Source organism: Anabrus simplex, chromosome 2 (assembly GCF_040414725.1).
Source record: "Anabrus simplex isolate iqAnaSimp1 chromosome 2, ASM4041472v1, whole genome shotgun sequence".
In the NCBI taxonomy this organism is placed as follows: Eukaryota; Metazoa; Arthropoda; class Insecta; order Orthoptera; family Tettigoniidae; genus Anabrus; species Anabrus simplex.
This window is the reverse complement of record NC_090266.1, coordinates 313,238,779-313,260,691: the sequence shown is the minus strand read 5'-3', so window position 1 is coordinate 313,260,691 and position 21,913 is coordinate 313,238,779. Positions and strand designations below refer to the sequence as shown.

General features: G+C 38.1%; 1 protein-coding gene across 1 annotated transcript in view; it reads left to right on the top strand.

Annotated features, from left to right (window-relative positions):
* LOC136864085 (protein suppressor of sable) overlaps positions 1 to 21,913 on the top strand; it is a 274,892-nt gene that overhangs the window by 148,376 nt on the left and 104,603 nt on the right. Inside the window, exon 5 of the mRNA XM_067140638.2 lies at positions 8,350 to 8,571. Coding sequence (XP_066996739.2) covers positions 8,350 to 8,571 — 222 coding nt within the window. The remainder of the gene's footprint in view (positions 1 to 8,349; positions 8,572 to 21,913) is intronic.

Genomic DNA, 21,913 nt, shown 5'->3' with positions numbered 1-21,913 from the left:
ATGAATACAAATAAGACATTTTACTCTATGAGCCCTATATTAGGCTCCAAGTTTTTAACAAGGAATGTAAAAATGATTATCTACAATACAATCATTCGACCAGTACTTCTGTATTGTTCGGAGACATGGAGTATAACCAAGAAACAGCAGCAGCAGTTGCAAGTCTTTGAGAATAATGTTTATAGAAAAATATTTGGCCCATGGTTCGATCCTATCTCTCAAAGCTGGCAGAAAAGATCTAATTATGAGATTTACACCCTCTCTCGATAACACACTATAATGGGTGTGTTAGAATCCAACCGACTGCGCTGGGCTGGACATGTACTGAGGATGCAGGATAACAGAGCACCAGTTGATCTATACACGGGATCTCTTAATGGGAAATGACCTTCAGGAAGACCCCAAAGCACCTGGAAGGAGGAGATCAACAAGGTATGCCGGATCCTCCAAATTGATAACTCGGAAGAGCGGGCTCAAGATCGAAAGGGATGGAAGAGGATTGTGAGATTGGCACTGGAACTTCATGTCCCTCAGAAGCCTACGGAGTGAGTGAGTGAGTGAGTGAGTGAGTGAGTGAGTGAGTGAGTGAGTGAGGGTTCCTTATTATTTCAATGTCGGAGAAAAGGAAAAAAAAAATTACAATATAGTATACAGGCTGAGCTATAACTCAATCAGCTATTCCAGATTAATGTCACTTCTGATTTCCAACAGTCGTGAGCGCCTATGATGCTTAGCACCCCGCCTTGCTCGAGAACAAAATGCAGCTTTGTTTCATATTGCTTATTAGTAGAGTTTGTCGTTTATAGCATTTAAAAATCCTTTAGCATTTTGATTTTCAAATTTAGCGTTTTGTAGCATCTAAACTTCTCAAATTTAGCATTTTGTAGCAAATTGGTTATAAATAGGCATAATTTGCTAAATTGCACACACAACAGTTGGGAGTAAAATCATACTGTTTAATCACACATTGCTCATCTTGCAGTTTTGATTTCACAACGGAAAATAAGACAAACATCAACATAAGACTGCAAGAAGTATTAACGCACACCCACGAATATGCCCGTTTACAAATTTACAAACACAACTTCAAAGTGAAAAATACTATTTTGAATGTACTGTATTTATTTATCACAGTACAACACACCGACAAGGAAAAGAATTTCAATGATGATTGAAGTACAACATGCCAATTGTTTAGACTGTGTCCTCCTTCATTCAAGACCGCCTGTCAGTCACAATTATGTTGTACTTGCTAAAAAAACCTCTAAATCGACACTGTTCCTGGAGGCCCAAATGCACAGCAGTGCTGCCGAGGCAAAGCAATGACTGCAAAACATTTTTCTTCTTCATGTCTTTGATTGTAAAGTCGGCACATCAATATAGGCCTATCTATATTGCTTACATAAAAATGTCCCGATTTGTGACTCTCGGCATGCTGTTTGGTCGTCACTTCGCTTCTACCCATGGCTACCAGACAATAAAATAAATCATTACTGTACTTTAAAACAGAACTACTACTCAACACCAATGTCAAGAATAACTGTCTATAATGAAGGGTCAACACAAAGAGAATGAACGTGTGTGCTTGAAAGTATATTTGCTGTTTAACTGATTGTTCTTTGCAGTGCTTTTTGGCCAGTGAAAGATGTTACACACTTTGAATGATTTAACCATTTGGCCTACTATTACTTGTGAAAGGAAATATTCCCTTACACACCATTTATTTTTTCATCATAACATAAATTTGACTAATCATATGCATAAGAATACACAGAGCAAAGTGAGCTTTTAGCTTGTCTATAGTAACAGGAAACCAATGTTTTTGTTCGTAAGTATTACTGGTTTCAAGGGAAGCAGATAAATTAGCAAGAAATGTAGAAGCATAGGCATTGGTTTCCTTAGTAACGTGATCCCAGAACTGTGGGGTTAGAAATTCATTCCCTGCGTCCATTTCTTTCAGATTATTTCCCAACCCCCTTCTCACTATAGAGTGAATTGCTGAAACTGATTTGCATGTTACAGAAACATGCTTATTGTCAACAAGATCGTAATTCCAAGTGTCATTTTACTAGACTTCCCACCCGCTCTTGTTGCATTCTGGTTTTGACACGTAGTTTTAATTGGCACTATCATCTCACAACTGAAATCGGAATCACTTTCATCACTGTCAGTTGAAGAAGAAGAAGAAGAAGTATTTTCACTCTCCAGAGAATCATTTCCACTTTCAACATCACTATTTTCAAGCCAGTTACGAATAACCTCATCCATGCCGCGCTTGGATGCCACCATGATTGTTTACAACGAGCGGCAAACTGAGGTGCTTTTTATTTTCTGTATTTCAGCTCAGAGTTACTATTTACACAGAGAAAATAACTTCAGGTATCATCTGGCATCAATCGGGTAGGCTGCAAAACAAACCGAATAAATCTCTCTGACCAGCTAACCACGATAATGAACTTATAAATATTCCGTGCACCAGGACGGAAGTGTCCGTCAAAGTATGTTACCGCCTTATGATCACAATGGGCGCCATAATAATTATTTCTTCTGAAATAAATAACAACATATATCTTATTTTTATGAAAATGCATCGTTTAAAAAAATATATGTTTATTTCATATAAAACCGAGAATTTCACATCTATTTTGCATAAATTGTATAATTTCACATTTTGAACCAATTTTGCATTTTATCGCTAATTCAGAATCGTTAAAAACCACTCGTATGGGTCATATAAGATGAAGGCACATACACTGACAAAGTTTCGACATATTTCGCATTTATCGCAAATGGTAAAAATCACAAAATCTACTGGACATGTACTGAGGATGCAGGATAACAGAGCACCAGTTGATCTATACAAGGGATCTCTTAATGGGAAATGACCTTCAGGAAGACCCCAAAGCACCTGGAAGGAGGAGATCAACAAGGTATGCCGGATCCTCCAAATTGATAACTCGGAAGAGCGGGCTCAAGATCGAAAGGGATGGAAGAGGATTGTGAGATTGGCACTGGAACTTCATGTCCCTCAGAAGCCTACGGAGTGAGTGAGTGAGTGAGTGAGTGAGTGAGTGAGTGAGGGTTCCTTATTATTTCAATGTCGGAGAAAAGGAAAAAAAAAAATTACAATATAGTATACAGGCTGAGCTATAACTCAATCAGCTATTCCAGATTAATGTCACTTCTGATTTCCAACAGTCGTGAGCGCCTATGATGCTTAGCACCCCGCCTTGCTCGAGAACAAAATGCAGCTTTGTTTCATATTGCTTATTAGTAGAGTTTGTCGTTTATAGCATTTAAAAATCCTTTAGCATTTTGATTTTCAAATTTAGCGTTTTGTAGCATCTAAACTTCTCAAATTTAGCATTTTGTAGCAAATTGGTTATAAATAGGCATAATTTGCTAAATTGCACACACAACAGTTGGGAGTAAAATCATACTGTTTAATCACACGTTGCTCATCTTGCAGTTTTGATTTCACAACGGAAAATAAGACAAACATCAACATAAAACTGCAAGAAGTATTAACGCACACCCACGAATATGCCCGTTTACAAATTTACAAACACAACTTCAAAGTGAAAAATACTATTTTGAATGTACTGTATTTATTTATCACAGTACAACACACCGACAAGGAAAAGAATTTCAATGATGATTGAAGTACAACATGCCAATTGTTTAGACTGTGTCCTCCTTCATTCAAGACCGCCTGTCAGTCACAATTATGTTGTACTTGCTAAAAAAACCTCTAAATCGACACTGTTCCTGGAGGCCCAAATGCACAGCAGTGCTGCCGAGGCAAAGCAATGACTGCAAAACATTTTTCTTCTTCATGTCTTTGATTGTAAAGTCGGCACATCAATATAGGCCTATCTATATTGCTTACATAAAAATGTCCCGATTTGTGACTCTCGGCATGCTGTTTGGTCGTCACTTCGCTTCTACCCATGGCTACCAGACAATAAAATAAATCATTACTGTACTTTAAAACAGAACTACTACTCAACACCAATGTCAAGAATAACTGTCTATAATGAAGGGTCAACACAAAGAGAATGAACGTGTGTGCTTGAAAGTATATTTGCTGTTTAACTGATTGTTCTTTGCAGTGCTTTTTGGCCAGTGAAAGATGTTACACACTTTGAATGATTTAACCATTTGGCCTACTATTACTTGTGAAAGGAAATATTCCCTTACACACCATTTATTTTTTCATCATAACATAAATTTGACTAATCATATGCATAAGAATACACAGAGCAAAGTGAGCTTTTAGCTTGTCTATAGTAACAGGAAACCAATGTTTTTGTTCGTAAGTATTACTGGTTTCAAGGGAAGCAGATAAATTAGCAAGAAATGTAGAAGCATAGGCATTGGTTTCCTTAGTAACGTGATCCCAGAACTGTGGGGTTAGAAATTCATTCCCTGCGTCCATTTCTTTCAGATTATTTCCCAACCCCCTTCTCACTATAGAGTGAATTGCTGAAACTGATTTGCATGTTACAGAAACATGCTTATTGTCAACAAGATCGTAATTCCAAGTGTCATTTTACTAGACTTCCCACCCGCTCTTGTTGCATTCTGGTTTTGACACGTAGTTTTAATTGGCACTATCATCTCACAACTGAAATCGGAATCACTTTCATCACTGTCAGTTGAAGAAGAAGAAGAAGAAGTATTTTCACTCTCCAGAGAATCATTTCCACTTTCAACATCACTATTTTCAAGCCAGTTACGAATAACCTCATCCATGCCGCGCTTGGATGCCACCATGATTGTTTACAACGAGCGGCAAACTGAGGTGCTTTTTATTTTCTGTATTTCAGCTCAGAGTTACTATTTACACAGAGAAAATAACTTCAGGTATCATCTGGCATCAATCGGGTAGGCTGCAAAACAAACCGAATAAATCTCTCTGACCAGCTAACCACGATAATGAACTTATAAATATTCCGTGCACCAGGACGGAAGTGTCCGTCAAAGTATGTTACCGCCTTATGATCACAATGGGCGCCATAATAATTATTTCTTCTGAAATAAATAACAACATATATCTTATTTTTATGAAAATGCATCGTTTAAAAAAATATATGTTTATTTCATATAAAACCGAGAATTTCACATCTATTTTGCATAAATTGTATAATTTCACATTTTGAACCAATTTTGCATTTTATCGCTAATTCAGAATCGTTAAAAACCACTCGTATGGGTCATATAAGATGAAGGCACATACACTGACAAAGTTTCGACATATTTCGCATTTATCGCAAATGGTAAAAATCACAAAATCTACTTATTACTTAAAATACCAGATGTTTTTTAGTAATTATATATGCCTAATATGTTGTGAAATATTGTTTGAAATATCTTAAATTAATGTCTAGTCCTATACCTATTAATTGCTGGATAGGCCCTTTATTTTATTATTGTCAGTTTAACTGGCCATTTCATTATCTGACCAAGAGGTCTGGTCCTGAGTAGGCTGGGTAAGAGGGCATCTTCTGTATTTCTGTTTGTCTGTTGATCTAGTGAGCTTCTGTAAACTGTAAGTTGGATTTGTCTATTAGTCCTTTTTTGTATAATGGAGTTATAGTTTTGACTCACTATGCACTGGGCAGATATCATAGTTCTGAACGTCAGAGGTAAACTATGGTAAATGCAAAACTTGACTATTTTGAGATTTTCTCATACATTAATATCAAAACCGTATTTATTATCCTCCTAAGTCAATACATTAATATAATCTTATAAGATAAGTGTTAATTAGACATGTTTCGACTCGCTATGAGTCATTTTCAGTAAAACACCTTGAATTAAAATATAATCTGTAATGAAATTTAAAAATTACTTAGAAATGAATGTGAACATAAAGCTAGATGTCTCAGCTAACTGTGTAAACTTAAGTTGTGTTGCCCACTTGACCGTCCTGCGTCCGCTGATTATGGAGTTTCACTCTCGACTGCCGTGTTCTTACAGGTGAGGTACTGGAAGGGGGTGGTGTGGAGGGGGAGGGCGTGACTTGCGACAGTTTGGGGGAAGCTTCTGAAGTTGTGCGCTGCGGTTGGGGCTTATTCCAGTTGTGATTCTGTTCACAGACAATTGGAATAAATGTTTCCCACCGTATGTCTCTTCTTTCATTTATCTCATTTAAATTACCTACTGGGTTCTTATATTGGTCAGTATTAATGTATATGTTCTCTAAAATATTAAGCAATGGATCTTTTTGTTCCTGTTGTAGGATTTTTTTAAGTGTTTCAGTATATTTCAGTGCTCAGTATGTTTTGTTAAAAAGATTCTGCCAGTCTGTTCTCTATATGATGAATCACGTGCTTGGCTTTCAAGTTTGTAAATCCCAGATTTAGTATATGTATTACTATTATTTACAGTATGTGAACTGAATATTATTCCCGCGTTAGTGTGATTGGTTCTAAAGGCTATTATATTCTGTTTTTTAAAGACATTAGTGATTCGATATATATTGCAATTGTTGAACGTGAAGACAGTGAATTTCTCTTTCGCTTTGGATTCTTCAGTTAGAGTGGTCTTAGATTTATTTTTTTGTTTGTTTATTTATTTATTTATAAAATTCCTATTAACACATTGAGTGCCAGACCGAAATTCATGGGATTGCCGTCTAGTGCCGTGAGCTAATGAGTTACTCCCTGGCGCCAAAACATTCACAGGCTTAACCAAGCAAGTGATTGCTGAAATGAGGATACATTTATGATGTATTAGGTTTACTTGCTGTGTATGTTAGGTCAAATATTGCGACCCCCTATGGGGTCATATTGGTCATGACGAATTGTACACGTACATGCGTCCCCATATGGGGTCGCACTTATACAGTAGTTAATGTCCCGGCGCTCGGACATACTTGTGTTTTTCTTTGTCGTTGATTATGAAAGATGTGTTAGTTTGTTCATACTGTAGCCGTATAAAAGTATGATCCTCGATTTTAGGTTAGGAAATTTTCGTATAAAATGTTGTTATACAAAGTAGTGAAAATCATCAGAATTTGGTAAATTAGGATGTAAGAGCATAATATTATACAGAGAATATGTAGTTAGGGAATATTGAGTATGTATATAATTATGTTTGTATAACTTTTAATTTGGGTAAGAGAATCTAGCAGTGATGATTGTGCAACATGGGAAACCTGTGACTGTATCGTTGAAGACGGTCAAAAGTGTTGCAACAGGTGGCTTGGAAACCCGGAGTACAGTGGGGAAGTGTATGCTGAAGATTGTAATTCATCAATGTGGATGAACGTGCGAGATCACTATTTGCTGTGTACTGGGTTCAAAGTACTTTGTCTACATCATGATTATCCGACTTGTTCAATATATCGTCCAGACTATCTGCACTAAGTCTTTTACTGCGTAGTTTACTCGTAATGACTTTAAAGGTAAAGGAAACTCGCAGCACTGCACACTTACATAAACAATCTGTGTGTGAGCTAGACAATGATTTTGTCACCCTACAAAGCACTCCTGACGTACCCACATGGGGTCGCGCCACAACAGGAATTGATGAATGAAAGGTGGACTATGCACATACTTAAATAGACGGCGGATGCCAGGAAGAGGATTTATATGGTTTCGAAACACACACTTACTGAACATACAATAAAAAAACCAAACCAAACCCCATGGCACTACAGCCCTTGAAGGGCCTTGGCCTACCAAGCGACCGCTGCTCAGCCCGAAGGTCTGCAGATTATGAGGTGTCGTGTGGTCAGCACGACGATTCCTCTCAGCCGTTATTCTTGGCTCTGAACATACAATAGAGGAGCATAATTGATCCACCTTTTTTCAATACAAAGTATGTTGTGATTGTGTGATTAAGAATATTCCTTTATTTAGTCTCTGCTCTTTTATACAATGTACACTACGTTGTTTGATGATAGTAAAAGACATTCTATTGTACTGTGTAACTCTATGGCTTTAAATATGTTTTTAAAATTTTAAATAATGATTGCACTTATTTAACATCTCATCTACAACTGTATTCTGGTTTCTGTTCCCTAAGTTTATTAATAAGATATAAATGAACCATTTTCACTCCCTATGTAAAATTTTTAATGAAATTTCAGTTCAACAAAAAAGAATTATGTCCTCAGAAATTTGTTTTAACAACATTGGACTGTAGTTGATGGAATGTGTTTTCATCATTTCATGTCTGTATGAAAAGAGTATACTTTCTCTATTGCCTAAAACAAAGGACATCTTGAACATATAGGTAAATGTTCATATTAAAAAATGAAACTCAAACCTGCTGATTGATATTTATTTTCTGTCATAAAATTTACCACTTAGTGCGTTAACAACATATTTCTCTTTTTAGGGTGAAGACTGTCCATATTCACATAATGCTTTACCACCTCGCAAAATGGAGCTGTGTAAATTCTACCTCATGGATTGTTGCGCCAAGAAAGACAAATGTCTCTATATGCATCATGATTTTCCATGCAAATTTTATCACACTGGCCTGAAATGTTTCTCTGGACCAAGGTGCAAGTTTAGTCATGGCCATCTTACAGATACCATGCGAGCTGTCCTGCTTAAGGTAATCAGATTTGTGAAGGTATTCGATAAAAGGAAACTGTGTTTTGATCTGGGGTTTGGGAGGTTTGATAAACACCGTTCTGAAATCTATTGTGGGTTTCAAGCATTGATGTTGCTGTGTATGTCTTATAAAATTAATTTTTATTTATTTATCTATAGATGTGATGTGCCTGTATGTTGCCCCAGTCAGTGCTCTATACAGGAACTCATAGACTAATATCTTGCATTACCTAATTCGGTCTCTGCTTTTGTTTGTAATTTTAATGGCTTCACAGTCATTTGAATAGTTTGCCTGTTCTCTCGTCTTGAATTCATCTATTGACTAGCTGATGTATCCATGCTTCTCTACGGATTTCTACACTGTATACGGAATTCTAGTGTGCACGGTGTGAGCAAGATTGTATTAAATTGCATAGCTCTTAACGTTACCCTAGAAACACGATGGGGAGGTCACCAAACATCTTTTCTCATATGAAGACTGAGTTAGGGATTTTCACTGTAATGGTAGACCAGCTTGCATATCATCAGTCACAATAAGGTTGGGGAATTTTCATTATATTGGTAGACACTCACTCTTCACCTGCCTTTTTACATCCTCAGAAAGACTGTCTTAGTGGGTTACAATGACGTCAGTAGGAATGGTGTGATTAAAAGCAATGCTTTCATACAAAATACTTGATCAAATGAAACACCACACATTTTCCCACTTTTAACAACCAGGACTACACTGTTGATCTAACAGTCCAAACTTCCAGAGCTGGAATGACCAAGCTGCAGTCAGCCGTGATTCGTGAACACTCTTCGTCATTTTTTTGTGGGGAGAGGGTCAAACAGTGGAGACTCCCAGGGCAAAAAACTATGCCCTTTTACTAATCTGTTTCCTAGGAGTACCTGACGAGTCGGAAAATATCAGTTCACTACACTGGCGGCGGAAAAATCTATCTGACTTGGAGGCAAATTTTTCCTCCAAGCCAGAGGGGAAACTCCCTCTTCACTGATAATTTGGAATAAAATGAATGTAGAATTTAATAAAAGTGAAGAGGAAGAGGCTTTTATTAAGAAACAGCTCTTTTCAGGGTTGAATTTTGAGCTATTTAGTGAATTGTGGTGCTATAATTTGGAATAGGCCTAAATTGTTATTCTAGACCAGGCCATACTACTACTACTACTACTACTACTACTACTACTACTACTACTACTACGAAGTCAGCCTCTGCCTTAAGTCTGCACACTGCTCATTCAAAACAGCGTATCAGAGTAGGGATTTAATAACTGGAATACTATGAAGAACCAATGTGTTACGTACCAGCTGTATCAGAAAATGTATGAACCAGAGGAATGGCATGCTAAAGAAAAATGTTTTCTAACTCCCCGGCTACTTCCCGCCAATATTCAATCAGGCTATTACACTCGGTATGCAGCAATAATCCCATCTATTGGAGTTGAGAGGCAGCATAAGAGACAAATAACATCACAACAAACAATGGTCAATGTAATGTTATTGTTGATCAATGTTATGTGCTTTTGATATTGTAGGCCTTCACATTTAGTTTTCTTTCGACTCTGAAATAACACTCATCATAGTTGGTACGGTAAAACTGAATAAAACATAAATGATCCTAAATTGTATTCTCTGTAACTTTTGTTATGTAGTACATTTCGATAGGACCAAAAACATAGGGGTTTAAAAATTAAATTTTAGGTGCCTTCCCCTAAAATACACTTTCATCCAGGGTGAATAAAATTGTTTATAACTTAGGCTGTAGTTTCTTATTCCTGACTCTATATACTGATTTTCATTACATTCTGTTAACTCATTTTCTCGTGGCTCGGCGTCGATATGGACTTACCAACAAAAATACAAATTCATGAATATCTGTATTATCATAGCCGGTACGGTAAAAATGTATAAGACATAAATGGTCGGAAATTTAATTCTATATAACTTTGATTATGTAGTATTTATCAATAGGACCACTAATAACATAAATATTTGAGAATTAAATGTTAGGCCTTCCCCTAAACTACCATTTCATTCAGCGTGAATAAAATGATTTACATAGTGCCTCATTCTCCTACTTTGTGTACCAGTTTTCAATGAGATAGGACCATATTTAAGAATTAAATTTTAGGCCTTCCCCTAATCTACCATTTCACTCAGCGTGAATAAAATTATTTATAGCCTAGATTGTAGCGACTTATTCTCCGACTTTGCTTACCAGTTTTTATTAAGATAGGACCACTAATAACGTAAATATTTGAAAATTAAATTTTAGGCCTTCCACTAAACTACCATTTCTATCAGTGTGAATAAGATTATTTATTGCTTAGATTGTAGCGACTTATTTCCCAACTTTACATACCGATTTTCATTAAATTCTCTTTAGCCATTTTCTAGTGATGCGTGTACGTACATACATACATACATACATACATACATACATACAGACAGACAGACAGACAGACAGACAGAAATTATGGAAAAGTAAAAAGTGCATTTCCTTCTTTCTGTGGACATGACCAATACAGAAATACCATTATTTTCAAATTCTGAGCAATATACAGACAAAACTCATAATTTATGTATGTATGTATGTATATATATATATATATATATTTTTTTTTCAGTTTCCTCAAGTAATTAACATATTCATCGCTATTCTGTGAACATTCATAAACCTCCTTCACCTAAAGAATTAAAGGTCACTGTCTTTTCTTGGGGCATTTCTCATTTGCTTGACACATTCTGAAAAATCTGATCTGAATCAAGCACTTTATATCCTTGAAACTGCACTGTTTTTTTTGTTTTGTTTTCATTTTTCTCAGTCAGTAGTAGTACTCTTCTTTCCATTGTCTGTTAACACATTGTCTGAATTACTAATTAAAGAAATACTTTAAAAAAAGAGTTGTTGCAATCTGGGTTTTCAGTAATATCACACCTGCCAACTGGTAAGAGTACATGCTTTAAAAAATATTTTATTATTTAAGCAATACATAATTTGAAATATAAAGCCTTTTGAATGTTTTCAAGTTTTGACTGTAACTCTACCTTAAAAATGGCAGCCTATATGCATTTGTCGAAAGGTGTATCTTGTTCGGATCCCACAGTGTTCCATTTTTCTGCAAAGCAATTTTATCTCTGCCTTGCAGTTATACTTCACCAATTCTGTCCATTCCAGCTGTTTCATCACCTCTTTTTATTCATAATTATCTGCTCTTCCTAATGTGATTGTATATTTTCATTCGGTTTTCAAAATTTCAGTTCTTTCTGCCAATGCTTCCTTAGGATTTACCAGAAAATTATGTGGTGTATCCAGCACAGTGCTAGTTTCCCATTCCTCTCCATCTTCAAAATATGAGGTGTCATTCATTTAAAAACTGAACACCCGTTGGAAAAGCACACTGACCTTGAGCTGCCTATATCCAGTCACCTCATTTGTTGAAGCTGTTATTGAACTGTGAAACAAGGTGAAGACTACTTCTTCCCCTCTGTGGAAGAAGTACTTGTTGCTGGTAGGACCCTTGTTGAACTGCATCTTCGAAAATCAATAACAGATGTGAATCATTAGGCTCTGAGGACACATTTCAACTCCCTGAATATGTGAAAATCATACGGGGTCATGTTAGGACTGTAGAGGAGGATGCGTGACAACTTCTCTCCTGAGTTGCTGTGATGCGTCTTGGACAGCATTAGCAGTGTGCAATCCATCATTATGAAGCAAATTTACATCCTCTGAAAGCAGATCAGGGATTTTTGCCTTTCTCACTTTCTCTAACTTCCCAAACTATTTTGACATTGCACTTCACATTCTCTCACCTGATATAATGTCTGACAAGAACATTATACAATAAAACCTCTTTAATTCGATGTCATTGGGATGCAAAAATCTGACTTCGAATTACATAATTTCGAATTAACTGCCAAATCGTAACAAAGTATTCTAAGATCCATTACTGCATGCAATTAACCTTGATTCACAGTTTAAAAATGCCATGGTAAAAAAAAAAAAATCCAAAATGTATCCATCCAACAAGGTGCATTTACAGTATTCAAATAATGCACTTGGATAACTCTCTGACAAACATAACCTCACACAATGAAATTTAAAAGAAAAGAAAAGAAAAATGATTCAAAGACGAGGAGAAATCTATACTGGCTCCTCTGTGCAAGTGCTTTATTCATTGGATTACTGTACTGTATGCATTTTAGATGACTTGTACTTGCACAGAAAGTACCCAATGCCTTTAAAACATCGTGGCTTATTGAACTTTCCTATGACTAGGGGAGAAAGTCTCATGCTTCCGTCTGTATTACAACACAGTACAGTGACTACCCTTGTACGATTTTCCCCCATGGCTCTTGTACATGGACGCCTTGTCTCTTAATTCAGAATACAGAATTACTGTACCGTTTGCACTTTTAGATGCCTTGTACTTGCACGGAAAGTGCCCGATGCCCTTAAAACATCGTGGCTTATCGAACTTTCATATTACAAGGGAAGGAAGTCTCTCGCTTCCGTGTGCATTGCAACACAATACAGTGACCCCTACTCTTGTACGATTTCCCGGCTGGCACTTCTCTCCTTTAAACCATAAGTCTGTTTGGGCTCGGCATTACAAAATAAAAAGTTGCAGTTTCATCAGCACTGGACAATATTGTACGGTGCGTACAAATTGATTATATGTGTACACCTCAACGCAGTGCATTTAAATCTGGCGCCTAAAAGAACTCCTCTGCTGGAGAAACTGTGAAATTGAAACTGGACCAACTTATAAATTTACTCTGAAGAGGTCACCACTAAAATCTCATATAATTTTGTTATTGTGAAGTTTCATGTACTGTGTGAATTTCTACTTGTTTTGTTTGCCATTCATCAAGAAGTTTGGACTTCCTTCAACAGATGTCACTACAAAAAACCTATGATCATGCATCCTGGTGCGAAGTGGAAGAACTTTTGATTTGAAGAAGTTTTGTATTCATAAGTTTATTTTTACTAATTGATGTTCCTTTATTTTGGGGTTGGCAATATTTATCTTTTCTTTCCACCAGTTTTGAATCTAGCCAATCCCTAATTTCTGTAATTAATTTTCCGCCTATCACAGGCTTCTTCCTCGATTCTGAGTGTCACTTTTGAATTTAACCAATAAAATTCTGTGGGTGTGTCTTAATTATTCGTGAAAGGTCTTGAACTTTCCCCGAGGGTTTATAAACTGCGGATTTTCACGTCTCTTGCCCAATTGATCGTCATCTAACCTAGTGTGTGTGTCAAGCAGGAGGCGGGAGGCGCCTCTTTCATCAGGCAGCAGTACACCGACAAGGTAATGGCCACTTAACATCTTCATTTTTTACTAGCTCTGCAGTTTAACCCGAGGGAGAGGTCCGAAACTTTAACTATGTAACCTACTTTCTGAAAATGTAACTTCTGATGGCTTATGTAATAACTTCATAAAATCTTTAACTGTAAATCGGGGATAGAGTGTGATGTACCCTCTCGAGCTCCCCTTCAGATTTGTTTGAGGTGACTACGCTTTGTAACTGGTTTTCTTCCTTTCCATAATGTCTTAATTTATTCTTATACGAGTCATCTCCATAGTTTGGGAATAGCCCCTGTTTCATCGGCCTACTGCCCTTTAGGTTTTATGAATTCATATCTAGGAGTGCAAGTACACTCCTCCATTCAATTTTTGTTTCGGGCCATTTACTTAACCGTTCTTTTCCGCTACGGCCCAATAGGTTGGGTACTAGATACCCCTGTTTCTAATTTTGTAAGTTGTGTCTTGGTGGCGAGTGATGGTAATTTTCTGATATTGCCTTGAATAGGCTTGGAAAACTGGGAGCACGTAAGCTCTTTTCTAGTGTTGTAAAAGTGCCTCTGGGAGGCTTAATATTGTGAGTTGGGAGCAAGCGCTCCATGTATTGAGGGTTTTCTGCCCTTGTGTAAATTTGTGCTTTTTGTAAATTTGAGTTAGGAGCTCAAGAATTGTAAAGTGAGGGGCTTGAGGCCCAGTTTTTTTTAAAAACAGTCGTTAAATTTTGGATTTCCTGTCTTGTCTAGAATTTGTCAGTGTACCTGACATTTCATTGTTATGGAAATTTTGTTATTTAAGCAGATATAACCTTCAGTTTGAGTTTTATATTTTTCTTGACATTGTAGTTAGACCCATTCACCCCGGCACCTTCTTTCACCTCGGCGTTCCACGGGAAACCCCGTAACAATATGAGCCAAGCTATTTTGCCAACTGTCGGCATCACAGTGTTCCCGGATTATGTTTCTCTGCACACTGCCTGCTACGTGATATTGTGGCATTCCTTAAAACGCTGAATACAAAAGAATTACGATATCACTCGAACTTAGCACGTATGAAGCACACTGTAGACACACCAAAGTAAGTGAAAGTGCAGAAAACTACCCCTGCATGTTTCGGAAGATGAGTTCATTCATGATGTGGAGAAATTTTGGAATTAAACTACACTGTAAAATACTATTTTAAAAAAATGTAAAGGCAGTTTTAAATTAAGTCTGAATTTCGGTAATGGGACCGACATTGTTCTTCGAATTATGAATTATCCTTATTTCGAATTACACAATTTAAATAACGTGCAAATCTGTACCTCTCATTTCCGGGAACGAGATCTTCTTTGAATTAGGCAAGATTTTGAATTAACAGATTTCGAATTATCTATGTTCTACTGTGCACTGTTGATAAAGCAAGTACCACTGTAGATACTGAAGAACATGGCCATGCGATAGGTCTTTTGACCATCATCAAGGTAATGGGGGAACCCACTGAATACAAATTTTCTGTTACTGCAGCCTGCTGGTGGTAATGTGGTAGATGATACTATAAGAAATACGAAGGCTTTTTTTTTTCAACCTCCGATCGCGCAGGTAAAGAACCACACAAGCTGTGGGAACTGTTCGTGCATGGAAGGTGACTGCGCAAGTCCTCCCCTCTACCTGTGGTCACAGCCAACTTTCTCACACCAGTGTGAGCCGTGGTATTGGCACGGAAACATGGCCGCTACTATTGACGCTCCCGCCAAATGTGAGGTGCATAGTGTGATTCGTTTCCTTCAAGCAGAAGGGAATAGTGCAGCTGACATTCATCGACGAATGAGTCAAGTATGCGGTCCAAACGTTATGAGTGATGGTGTTGTGCATGAATGGTGCAGGAAGTTCAAAGGAGGCCGGACCGATGTTCATGATGAAGGGGGGGCTAGGACGCAAGTCTGTCGCTGCAGATGACATTGTTCACGAAATTGACCAAGAGGTTCGCAAGAACCGAAGGTTTACCGTAAGCGAGTTGTGTGAGAAATTTCCTGCAGTTTCAAGGTAATCCGTTTACAAGATCCTAACAGAACACCTGCGCTACAGGAAATTGTGCGCCCGATGGGTTTCGAAGATGTTGTCTGATGACCACAAAAGTCGCCGGATGGCAGCAGCATTGACGTTTCTTGCCCGTTGTGAGGCTGAAGGTGGTGATTTGTTGAAGAAAATTGTGACTGGCGATGAGACTTGGGTTTCGTACGTCACCACCGAAACGAAACAACAATCACGTCAGTGGATGCACACGCACTCACCAAACAAACCAAAGAAGTCTAAGCAAACCTTCAACGAAAGGAAGATGATGGCTACAGTCTTTTGGGACCAAAAAGGTGTGTTGCTTGTTGAGTTCATGGAACGGGGGTCTACGATCAATGCAGCTGTTTATTGCCAGACTTTACGACGACTGCGGAGGGCCATACAGAACAAACGACGAGGCATGCTGATGTCTGGAATCCTCTTCATTCATGACAACACACGCCCTCACAGTGCTCATGTCACCCAACAACTTCTGCAGGAGGAATTTCGGTGGGATGTTTTTGACCACCCACTGTACAGTCCCGATTTAGCCGCGAGTGACTTCCACCTCTTCCCGGGACTGAAAAAGTGGCTGGGAGGGCAGAGGTTCCAGGAGGATGAAGATCTTCAAACCAACGTTTGGGCCTATCTGAACTCACTGGCGGCAACATGCTGTGCAGAGGAGATCGAAAAACTTGTCCACAGGTATGACAAATGCCTCAACTTTCATGGTGATTATGTTGAAAAGTAACCACTTTTGTACCTAACATTTGGTAATAAATTCATTTGGATACGTACACTTGTCTTTCATTTATGACCCTCCAGAGGTTGAAAAAAAAAACCGCCCTCGTACTTACCAGTATTATGTCATTCACAGTAGCAGTTACCTCATCCACACTCACCACAGTGCCTGTCAATTTCTGTGATTATCCTGTCAAGTCGTTTTCACTAAAGGAAACATTTCTACCACACAGACTGTTGCAAGCCTCGTGCAATAATCACGGTACACATTCACATGTAAGATAAGATAATACCCACCTCCTGTAACCTCAGAAACTACACATGAATGTGTATCTGCCTGCATCCACACAATCTTCATTTGTAAAAAAAAATTTTAAAAAAATCAGTCATTCCCCATAAATCTGCATTTAAGGCTGTCACCCAGGTGGAAGATTCCACACCATTTGTTTACCTAGCCTTTTCTTAAATGATTTAAAAGGGAAATTTATTGAAAATCTCTCTTGGTAAATTATTTCAATCCTTACTTCCTCTTGCTATAAATGAATATTTGCCCCAATTTGTCCACTTGGATTCCAACATTACCTTCATATTATCATCTTTCCGACTCTTAAAAATTCTATTCAAGCTTATTTGTGTTCTGAGCTGTCAGTGAAGGGATGGAATATGGAGCGCACTGAGCTCGATAGCTGCAGTCACTCAAGTGCGGCCAGTATCCAGTATTCGGGAGATAGCGTGTTCAAACCCCACTGTCGACAGCCCTGAAGATGGTTTTCCGTGGTTTCCCATTTTCACACCAGGAAAATGCTGGGGCTGTACCTTAATAAGGCCACGCTCGCTTCCTTCCCACTCCTAGCCCTTTCCTGTCCCATCGTCGCCATAAGACCTATCTGTGTCGGTGCGACGTAAAACAACTTGTAACTAACTGAATATGGAGCATCTAGTCTCCTTATTCCTAAGTCTTCCCAGCCCAAAGTTTGCAACATTTTTGCAACACTAGTCTTTTGTTGGAAATAACCCAGAACAAATCATGCTGCTTTTCTTTAGATCTTTTCCAGTTCTTGAATCACTAACAAACTATAACAAAATAATGTGGAAGAATTAAGTGTACAGCTGGTAGTGTCAAGAGGTGGGCATGATACATGTGCATCATTGTCACAGGGCTGTACATATATTTACACTGTCCGACTAAAAAATTGAAGCACCCAGAAGAAATTGAACACAGTGAAAGAAATAGGTGATAAAGTTAATCCAACAGGTACATCTGCTATCATTGGGCCTGGTCCACATCAATTAGGGGGACATACTTTCCAATGGGTTGACATTGCGTCAAATGAAATCATAAAGACGGTCTCAGAATGATCTAATTCTAAAAGTATGGACTGTTATTGGCTGTCCAATTACATTATTAAACAAACAATACATCTGATTTGTGAACCACTAGCGTTTAGTATCAAGAAATGTTTAATGATTGGGTTTTTCCCGAATATGTTTAAAATTTCAAAAGTTATTCCGGTCTTCAAAAGTGGTGACAAACATCTTCCCCAAAATTACCATGCAGTCTCAATTGTTCCCATATTATCTAAAATAATTGAATTGGTTATTTATAGTCAACTTAGTAACTACTTTGAAAATAATGCGCTGTTGTCTAGTAATCAATATGGATTCCAACAGGGTAAAAGTACTACCTCTGCGGTTCTGGAAATTGTCAATCAAACTTTAACAGCCTTTGAAAATAGGAAAATGGTTTCTCTGGTTTTGTGATTTGAGTAAAGCATTTGACTGTATAGATCATGACATTTTGTTGGGAAAACTTCAGTATTATGGCATAAATAGTCCCACTTTGGATGTAATTAAGATGTATTTAAGTAACAGATGCCAGTTTGTTGCAATTAGAAATAGACATTCCACATTGAAAGATGTTATTACAGGCATTCCACAAGGATCTGTACTTGGCCCATTTCTCTTTAATGTTGCTGTTAATGATCTACAACAAAATGTTATGTCACAATCAGTTGTATCATATGCAGATGAGACAATAATCAACATGCATCAGGACATACTAAATCTGCAATAGATGTCACAAGAAGCTCTTAGGACTGCAGTGAAGTGGTTTTCATCTAATAAACTACTCTGCAATGAGAATAAAACCCAACATATTCTGTTAGGATTGTCCAATAATATAGAAATTCAGTGAGTCAAGCTACTGGGTATTCATATTGATACTAAATTAAGCTGGGAAATACATGTCAGTCATGTCTGTAAAAAGGCATCATGGGTCTCATATCTTATGTGGAAATTGAGGGATTTAGTAACAGCAGACTATTCGAGAATGGCATGTTTTGGACTTTTCCAGTCCCATATTTCATAAGGGCTGCTATTTTGGGGACATTCATCTTATGTCCATAATGTATTGCTAATACAGAAGAAGCTTGTTTGTGTAATGTGTAAAGCTGGTTCTTCTGAGCACTGACGTCCCCTTTTTATCAGACTTAAAATATTAACAGTTATAAATCTATATATTTTTATCTCATTATTGTTGTTAAAAACAATCTGAATGAATTTACCATCAGGGAAAACATCCATCAACACAATACTCGTTATAAGGGTAATATTGATGTGGAAACAGGTAACTCACATAAAGTAAATAGTATAATATTTTTTAATAAATTACCATTCTCTGCACAGGATGTGTCCATCAATAATTTTAAAAGAAAACTGTATAACTGGATGTTAGAAAATCCATTTTATGACGTAAAGGAATTCTTAGAAATGAAAACTGTTAATATTGACTTTTAATAACGTTTATAGATAGTAGAAATAATACTGTAGTATTGGATGACAAAACCTATTTCATGTAAATGATCAATGGTGAATAAATATTCTTATTCTTAATGTGGCTTCATACACGTACACACCATCAGTGTATATGTATATAATTAGAGTTGTAATTCTCTGTGACAGGTAGAATGGCCACCAGAGTGTTGTTCGTGTTTAGTGTTGTTACCAGGCCTGGTAGGGTATATAAGGCGCGTGAACAGCGTCATATGTTGAGTGATCACTGTGAAGGACACGGAGATGCCACGTACTTGTGTGAGACAGCGTTATCAGCATCTGACAAAGTTTGAAAGGGGCCTCAATGTGGGTCTCCATTTGGCTGGCTGGTCGAATCTTGCAATATCTAGATTTGTGGGGCATTCAGATGTGATAGTGGCCCAGTATGGGAATGCATGGGAACGTGAGGGCAGGCATACTCGTAGTCAAGGTTCCGGTCGACGTCTGACTCCCGCAGGGGAGGTTGACCGTATTGTGCACCAACCCCTTCATATCTGTGCCTGCCATCTGAGAACAAGCAAAGGACTCCCTGCAGCATTCTGTGTCATTCCGCATCATTGATCGGAGACTACTAGCGACCGGACTAGGAAATTACCGTCCCATCTGTAGGCTGCCATTAACACCACAACACAAATGGCTGCATTTGGAGTAGTGCTGTGACGGAGAAGCATGGATTGCTGATGAATGGCATTGCATTGTGTTCAGTGATGAAGCACAGTTCTGCATTACCCCAGATGACCATCATCTGAGAGTATGGCGGCGACCCTGGGAGGTCCCATTCTTCCAATGTTTTGTTGGAGAGGCGTCGTGGTGTGGGGAGCCATCAGGTCTGACTTTGGTTCACGGCTGGTAGTGATTGAGGAAACTCTGATGGGACAATGGTATGTCATGGACGTCCTGCGTCCTCATGTGTTACCTCTCATGCGACAGTATCGTGGTGCCATTTTTCAACAGTACAATACTCGTCCACACACAGTACGTGTCACTATGAACTGTCTGCATGATGTTGAGGTATTCCCTTGGCCGGCAATATCCCCAGATCTATCCCCGATAAGGCGTGTGGAACCAGCTTGGACATTAACCCTGTCTCAGTTGTGGGCCATCTTGCCTCAGGAGAGGATACAACGGCTTTGACACCCTTCCCAACCGTATCAACGCATGCATCCAGGCCAGAGTGGGTGCAATGTTATACTGATAAGTGGGATCATACTGCCAAGTTCTTTGGAAATTTGACTCTATTTTGTAATCAGTGAAATAACAACACATACCCTCGCAATACGTGAAGTCTCATTTTGTTTCCTCCTCCCCTTCTACGTGCTACAATTTTTTGTCAGGTAGTGTGTGTGTGTAGATAAATAGATAGATAGATAGATAGATAGACTACAGTATTACCCCACTTGTGCATTCCTGTATTCAACATTTTCCTATCATTTACAACATTTCTTCTGTTGGTCCCATCAGATTTCCTATGCTTACATTGTATTAAAATCCTCTAATTTACATTTGCAAAATTTTATGGTTTCCCATATTTGCACTACATCAGGCTGTTCAAGAGGGGTGAAAAATTGAAGTAAAATGGCATTGCAACTAATCTAAAATGCTTAGAGCAACATGGCATAACTAAATCAAGCAACCCTGGTCTAACTCTTAGCACGGAACTTCCGCTTGCCTTCGTGACTAGGCATGTGATGCTTAACCAGTGCACGTTCACTCCTTGAGAAGCTACATTGGTGAACAGTTGTGAAGTTATCAAGTGATTCAGCATTTGTCCTGCCCGAGTTTGTTATTTCATAGTTATTGTTTTCTACTTGCTTTTTCTGTTGCTGTTTTTAAAGATATCATTTCTAATTCATTGCATTTATTTTTCTCTTTGTTAAGTTTTTGTTGTCTGAGTCTAGTGGCCATGATCAGGATGTTGGGAGCCAATGTAGTGACTCTGAGAAGCTCCACCACTTTGTGAAAGGGAAATCTAAAAAGCCTTGTTGTTTCAAGCATGTGTGATCATTATCAACTGCCTATAATGCCAACCATAAAGCTTGTATGACCTCATTTCTTTTTCGACAACAGTTGGCTGCTCTGGATGCAAAAATGGACACACAAAATAGGAAGATCCTTCTTTTCATAGACTGTTGTCCAGCAGTCGTTTTCATAACCTTTATGAACTTGAAAAACAAATGGAGTACATTTGGAATGAACATTAGAAATGGCATTTGAGGAACGTACAGTTAGAATTTCTGCCTGGTAACTGCACAAGCAAGCTGCAGCGTATGGATGTAGGAGTTATACACTCCTTTAAGTCACTTTATTGGAACAGCCTGGTGCAGCAAATTTTATTCCTGATGTATGCTGGAAAGGATCCATCATTGAAGGTTTAAATCTCGGATGCACTTCACTTCATTTTGAAGTCTTGGAAGGCTGTGAAGCAGT